At 42.5% G+C, this 7,695-nt stretch overlaps 1 protein-coding gene across 1 annotated transcript; it reads right to left on the bottom strand.

Annotated features, from left to right (window-relative positions):
• Positions 1-242: 242 nt before the first annotated feature.
• On the bottom strand, positions 243-2,384 carry nkx3-2 (NK3 homeobox 2). Its single transcript, XM_078217189.1, has 2 exons — positions 1,774-2,384; positions 243-1,484 (listed from the first exon to the last, which is right to left on the bottom strand). Exons 1-2 carry the CDS (start codon positions 2,198-2,200, stop codon positions 1,042-1,044), a joined length of 870 nt encoding a protein of 289 aa, XP_078073315.1. The 5' UTR covers positions 2,201-2,384; the 3' UTR covers positions 243-1,041.
• Between the last annotated feature and the right edge of the window lie 5,311 nt (positions 2,385-7,695).

The raw sequence follows: 7,695 nt of genomic DNA on the forward strand, positions 1-7,695 counted from the left end.
TGAACGTTTCGAATCGCAGTGCAAGTCAAAGGAAAAAAAAAGCCAAGTTTGTTTAAAACAAAACCCTAGATAACACTGGCTATCTTAGAATCCCCATATTCACCAAACACAAATCTTAAGATTGTTTACATGATAGGTTGATGATGTGTGCAGCGTGGAATTAAAATCTAGCGTTTAGCAAAATAACATGACCGCTGTTAATTAAGTTGGATATTTACAGAGAACAAAAGGCACGTTTTTTTCAGTCATAGTAAATTTTATTATTTTAAGACGGGAAATAATGCAGAGCGCACGCTTTCATAAGAGGGATACAACTCCAGATGCACTATCCTGAACCGAGCCATCCTTTGTCGCGGTAGTGTTGGTGCTGCGGGTGTTTAAACATTCATTCCTAATTTTTAAAAAAAATCCTGGATCCATTCAGGAGAAACTATTAACCAGTTATAATTTTAAACGCTGCTATTACAAAAAAAAGCCTGCAATAAGATCGCCCACACTAATCACTACTAAATATCAAAAAGAACGGAAAGTGCTAAATTCTTACCCCTCTACTGTTCGGATATAATCACATATCGAAATGTTTTGAGATTGGGGCAAATTTCTTCACAACATCACCCAAAGCAGTCTGCCAGAGAATGTTAAATGTTCTGCTCTTTCCTGGGCTGTTCTTAACCAGGAAGTACAATAAAACAATATATATCTCTATAGAGACAACCCACAGTTCCTCTATGGTTCATACATTCAACGCACATTGCTTCGCAAACAAGAAAGAAAATAATGTCCAACCGAGGCAAAACTTGGAGGTTCTCTTCGGTTGAAGTTGAGACATGAGTGTTGTCGGCACCGTCTCCTCTGCTTGTCCCTCTCCGGCAGTCTCTCATTATTTGAAACTGGATTCGAATTAAATATCAAAGACATGGATACCATGAAAACTCCATCTGCTGAACCCAGTCTGCAGCTTATACTTAAAACCAAAGGCAAATAAATACTGTAGTTCTAAGGGCGCGTGTTTGAAACTTTTGTTCTTTTTTTAAAAAAAATCTATTGAGTTCCTGTGCAAGCGGCGACTGCCCATGCAGGCAGGCAGTAAGTGAAGGGGTAGTACTGGTAAGACGGCTGGAGTGAAAGCAGTGACGGTCTGAGCAATTCTCCTGGGTTGTACTGTCTTTGATCGTCCCGGATTAACACTTTCACCGCCACTTTCTTTGCTGCTGGGGCCGAAGCCATCAGGTCAGCGGCGAGCTGTCGGCGTTTGGTTTTGTAGCGGCGGTTCTGGAACCAGATTTTAACCTGAGTTTCGGTGAGTTTGAGAGAGGCGGCCAGGTCCGCCCGCTCGGGACCAGACAGATATCTCTGGTGGTTGAAGCGGCGTTCGAGCTCAAATACCTGAGCATGAGAGAAGGCTGCCCGGGAGCGTTTCTTTCTCTGTTTGGGCTGATCCGGGCTCTGGTCAGATTTACAGTCTTCCTCAACGAGGCTCGGAGCTGCGGAGTGAAGAATAATATCTTAACTGAATAGTATTCATCTTTCTATCTAATCCATCCAGAGGCCATTTAATCTCTACATTGCAGCGGGTGACTTCTTAATTAAAACGTTTGCAAACAATCTGGAGTTTTAAACCAAAGCGTTAAATGTGAAATTCTCGGGTCACTAACTTAATTTATTTCGAGATTGCTTAGGGAATCAATGGTTAGAAAGCTTGTATGTGGATGCAAGAGTTATGGAGTTAAATCGCAGAGACTTATTAGCGAATAAATGGATATTGTATGCTACCTGATAAATGCTCTGACATTCCCCCGTTACACAGATAGTCCTGAGCATCACTCCTCTCGGTCTCCTCGCTCAGACTTCCTGCAGCTTCCTTCATTGGTTTCGACTGTAAGGGACATGCTGCCGCAATCTCCAGCTCCTTTTCCGAGGTGCAGATCGAATGATTTTTGCAGTCATTTTCATCACTGACGCCTGAATCGGAGTCACAGCAGAGCTGCTCACTCGGCACATCCCCCCCTGCCTCGGTTTTCCCAGAAGAAGCACTCATCTTCGGACAGGAATTCAAACCATTCAACATCTTCCAACAGGTAGCGGGCGAAAAGCAGGAGACGTCCAAACTTTTCGAGTGTCGATTCTCATCCTTTCTGGTTAAGATAGCTTGGATGGAGAACGGAGTCAAGGTGTTACCACGAACAGCCATTTTTAACATATGATATTCTCCTCTAACTTTGAGAAAAGTTGTTTTCTCTCCCCTTCCCTATGGAGTTACCGGTAGTATCCGTCCTTTCCCGGTGGGATGAGCCAGAAAGTCATCGCTTCTTCTTGGCGTTGTATCTGGGTGTTGGGGAAATTAACAGCAAAGCTCTCACTCGCCTCTTCCTCTCTTTCGTGTCATTGCTCCTTAAGATGATTGACAGCCGCACCACCAAAAGGCAGAATCCTATTGGGCCACCAGAAAGAGGCTTGTTGTTTCAGCGTGTCCCCATTGGTTGCTCGGTTTCATCCTTTGCAACAGGGATGTACAGAAAGGGGACTTTAAGGAGCTGCTGCACCTTGGGCTTGTAGTTTTGAAATGCTCTGGAAACCTGTATGTAGCAAAATACAGCAATTACGTTAAAAACAAACATTAATCTAGCCACACGCTGCTTTAGCTGCATTTTACCCGCTTCAAGGATCCTACACATATGCTTCATAGACTGCATATCACAACATACATTTGGAACATTTATAAGCATTTCCTAACAATCATTGATGTATATTTAACAAGTTTATGAAAATCCATTTCAGTTGTACTAATGCCTAGTCATGTGCGTTTAGGCACGATTGTTCCCCATGTCGGCTATATATGCACATATTAGATCAACATATTGGATGGATATATTACTGTCATATCAATAGTAGGTACACGGTGGATAGATATATACACATATTAGACATGTTATTCATATAGACCTATGTTGGCGAGATAAACATGTATCATAGGCATATATAGATTGACATAAGGTTTTAATGGACATTAGAGAGACACACATAAACAAGTGGATAAACAACACTTATATAACTATAATAACATAATTGGGAAATAGAAGGAGAACCCCACGTGGAAACAAAGTTTTCTGATGTTTCAAGGCTGAATTCCAAAAGTACTTCATAAACCATGTTGGTCGACAAAAATGCAATTGACTTAATCACATCATTCAATGTCGGTGTTTGCAAGCTAACATATAAACATGTCCATTTTCGTGACAACCATAAAGAACGGGGGGAGGGGAGGGGGCAAAAATACACAGAAAAAAAAACACCTGTAAGTATCCTTCATGAGCCGGGCTAGTCAAGGCATTAGGATTTGTGTTATTACAGGATAGGGGGTAAAAACAGAACAGCGTACACATTAAAAGGTAAGATAAACCGTTTTAGGCACAGCTTTGCTTCCTGAGTTTTGGCAGTCGAACTGGGTGGTCCCGTGTTCATTTCAACAGCTTAGCAAGCTCCGAATGCCTTCCTCTGACGCAGCTCCCAGCTCCTAACCAATAGGGAGTGGTCGGCCTGAGAAATGATATAAATTATAACGCGTTCGTTTGTTTGCACAGCAATGATGTTGCTAATTTATACCCAGCCCCACTCCGCAAAGCTGCCTCACTCAACCCTTCCCAGTATCTCTGAACCTTTTCACACCAATTTGTCTTAACACCAAGGCGTGCACTGGTTATATATATTTATATATATAAAGTGCTACCTAGAAGCATTTGATGCATCAGGCATTTTATCTTCTTCTCTGAATGTGGAATATTATTTCTTGATAACATTGAAATTGTAAAGAATTGGATTTAAAAAGAACAGCGTAAAGTGGGCAATTTATATCATGTTTAAATTGTGGTCGAACTCGCTGTTAATCCTTTATCAAATGGAACTTGAGTTTAGACAAAAAAAAACAGGCCGGGAAGGCTTTGTTAGGTCGGCTCTCATCACCTGTTACATTTGCAAACATCCAAATTGATTTGGCGTAAAAAGAAAGTGCGAGGATGAAACGAAAGACGGAAGCACACAGCTTGCTTAAGTGCTGAGCGCTCCACTTTCTGACATGCAGAAGTAAAAAGGCGTGACTGAGGGTCCTCCTTGAATGAGTAGATTGTGTGTCCGCTCCATGGTCAGAATCTCCCATTATTGCAAAGCAAAGGAAGCACGGGCCCTAGGTGATACAGTACAGGAGACATCACTCAATAACACAGAAACCTATCACCAATAAAACACTGCACAAAATGTCTCAATAATATTCGCATAAAGAGAAAACATGTAAAAATTGTACATACACTGTAACCATCACATACATCACAAATATCACACCATTGATGTGTTATTGTAACACCGAGCCCGCGCCAAGAACATCTAGGAACTGGAAAACTAACTTTCCTAGTGCGAACAGGGCCATATCCTTGAAGGTAGTTCTGATATTGCACTGCGGAATGAACGGGAAGATCACGAACGGGGAGATCATTGCAGCACATTTTGGCCAAACGTGTGTAAAGCGAAGCGGGTTGTGTTAAAGTCGCAACCTCGCCGTTTGTATTAAGCGGCATCTCCAAATTGGGCGAGGTTGGCAAGTCCCCCGTTTTTGTGGACACATCGCGGCAGACTGCTCTACAGACCGGCCTTCTTCTCACACAGCCCCTGGAAACTTACATGTGACATTGACAAAAGATCATGTGTCAGAGATAAGAAACATGGTCAATAAACTTGCTTTAGAAACACAACAGCCCAAGTCAACACTAACATTGTGATGCAACCAGAACTTGGTTGAACTTGGTCATCTATTTTCTGTATTTCTGAACGCGATGCAGCTTAATTCTCAACACCTACATCAGCGATGCACTTTTTTATTTTCAGGTGGCGCGGTATGGGTACATCAGCCACATGATCAGAGATAGACGGTGAGAATGGTTTGATCCTTGCCAATCTCCCAGCTCAGAAACTCCAATTACTTTGAGCTGCTTTCGCGCGCCATCTAGAGTCCCTAACCTTCATTATTTTTTCTAATCGGAAACGAACACTATTATTCATTATTTTGAAAGTAATTTTAACTTTACATTCGTGAAAATTAATAAAGTTCTGATTTCAATTTGATAACCCGTCTTCCAGCGCTTAAAAATCATAATTTAAGGCAGTCCACAAGAGTGTTTTAAAATATAAAATGACGCTAAAAAAGAGAAAGAGTTCCCGTCTGAAAGACAAAAACATTGCAGAACCTGACGCGGGGTTAGGCACTCCGCGGCACTGTCACAATCTTAAATATAATAAAATTATTATTTCAATACATACTCATTGCGGGTGCCTGTCAATTACTCTCAGTTACCCTCCGTTATGCTTGAGACGCAGTAATTATAGAGAATCTGGAAACAGGTACTCTATACAGAATTGTACCCTTATGTAAACGCGGTGAAGTTGCGAAGCAGTGACACCATAAACAGGAACAATGGGGCTTTCTGACTCTCCCATTCATGATAACACTGCCGCAGAATTTCACCATTGTCTATAAGGGAAGAATTCTGCACAGAATCTCTCCTCCCAGGCTTCTTCTAGGCTGCAGCTTTAAAGTAGGATAACAAAGGATGACTTAGAACATTCCAGGTAATGTTACGACAGGGTAAACGGCACTGTAAATAAACGCTGACATTTTATGTAGCGAATAATAAGTATATGATGTTCTCATAGTTTCATCTGGTTTTCATTGCAGAGGTGACATTTGATAAGAGATTCTTAGAAGACATAGGCCACAAAATTTGGTCATGTGGGGTGGCCATATTTTCGACCCGACAGGTGTCATTATGGGTCCAAATGTATCCATGATATCTGCGCGCCTGTGGTGCTGACGAAGCTGGATGGAATTTTAGTGAGGTCGTTAGTGTGGAAAGTGGCAGATGAGTTAAATAAATACTTTGCGTCAGTCTTCCCAGTGGAAGACACTAATAACATTCCAAAATACGAAATAATCAAGGGGTAAAAGGGGGGAGGGAAAAAGTATGATTATCACTAGAGAAAAAGTGCTAGGGAAACTAATGAGGTTAATGGGTTGCATCCCAGGATACTAAAGGAAGTAGCTACAGAGATAGTGGATGCAGTGGATGCCCAGTTCTGGTCGCCACACTACCAGAAGGACGTGGAGGCTTTTGAGAGAGTGCAGAGGAGGTTTACCAGGATGTTGCCTGGTATGGAGGGGCTTAGTTGTGAGGAGAGATTGGGTAAACTGAGGTTGTTCTCACTGGAAAGACGGAGGATGAGGGGTGACCTAATAGAGGTGTATAAAATTATGAAAGGCATAGATAGGGTGAACGCTGGGAAGCTTTTTCCCAGGTCGGTCGTGACGTTCACGAGGGGTCATAGGTTCAAGGTGAGGGGGGGGGAGGTTTAACATGGATATCAGAAGGACGTATTTTACGCAGAGGGTGGTCGGGGCCTGGAATGCGCTGCCGGGCAAGGTAGTGGAGGCGGACACACTGGGAACGTTTAAGACTTATCTAGATAGCCACATGAACGGAGTGGGAATGGAGGGATACAAAAGAATGGTCTAGTTTGGACCAGGGAGCAGCGCGGGCTTGGAGGGCCGAAGGGCCTGTTCCTGTGCTGTATTGTTCTTTGTTCTTTGTTCTAATCTTCCAAGAATTCTTAAATTCTGTAAAAGTCGCAGAGGATTGGAAAATTGCCAATATAACAACACCCTTATTCAAAAAGGGAGAGAGACAAAAACAGAGAGCTATAGGGCAGTTAGTCATTGGAAAAATATTTGAATCCATTATAAAGGATGTAAGAGCAGAGCATTTAAAAATGCATAATGTAATCAAGCAGAATTAGCATGCTTCATGAAGGGGAAATCATGCCTGACAAATTTCTTTGAGGTGGTAATAAGCAGGATAGATAAAGAGGAGCCAGTAGATGTAATATACTTGGAGTTCCAAAAAGTGTTTGATGAGGTATCACATGAAAGGCTACTAAATAAGATAAAAGCTCATGTTGTTGGGGGTAGTATATTAGCATGGATAGAGGACTAACTAATTGGTAGAAGACAGAGAATTATAGATTCCGCACAGTGCAGAAGGAGGCCATTCAACCCATCAAGCCTGCACTGACAACAATCCCACCCAGGCCCTATTCCCATTAGACTACATATTTATTCTGCTAATCCCCCTGATACTAAGGGGCAATTTAGCATGGCCAATCCACCTAACCTGCATATCTTTGGACTGTGGGAGGAAACCGGAGCACCTGCAGGAAACCCACGCAGACACGGGGAGAAGATGCAAACTCCACACACAGACAGTCACCTGAGGCCGGAATTGAACCCGGTCCCTGGCGCTGTGAGGCAGCAGTGCTAACCACTGTGCCACCGTGCCACCCAAGAGTTGGTATGAGGGGCATTTTCAGGATGGCAACCTATGACTAGTGGAGTGCCACAGGGATCAGTTCTAGGGCCACAATTATTTATGAGGGAAGTGATTGTACTATTGCCAAGTTTGTGGATGGCACAAAAATAGTTGGGAAGGCAAGTGGTGAGGATGACATAAAAAGTCTACAGAGGGATATAGGTTAAGTGAATGGGCAAAAACTTGGTAGATGGAATATAATGTAGGAAAGTGTGAAGTTATGCACTTTGGTAGGAAGAATGAAAGAGCTGAATATCATTTAAATGGAGAAAGACTACAGAAAATTGTG

Source organism: Mustelus asterias, chromosome 1, assembly GCF_964213995.1.
Source record: "Mustelus asterias chromosome 1, sMusAst1.hap1.1, whole genome shotgun sequence".
NCBI lineage: Eukaryota > Metazoa > Chordata > Chondrichthyes > Carcharhiniformes > Triakidae > Mustelus > Mustelus asterias.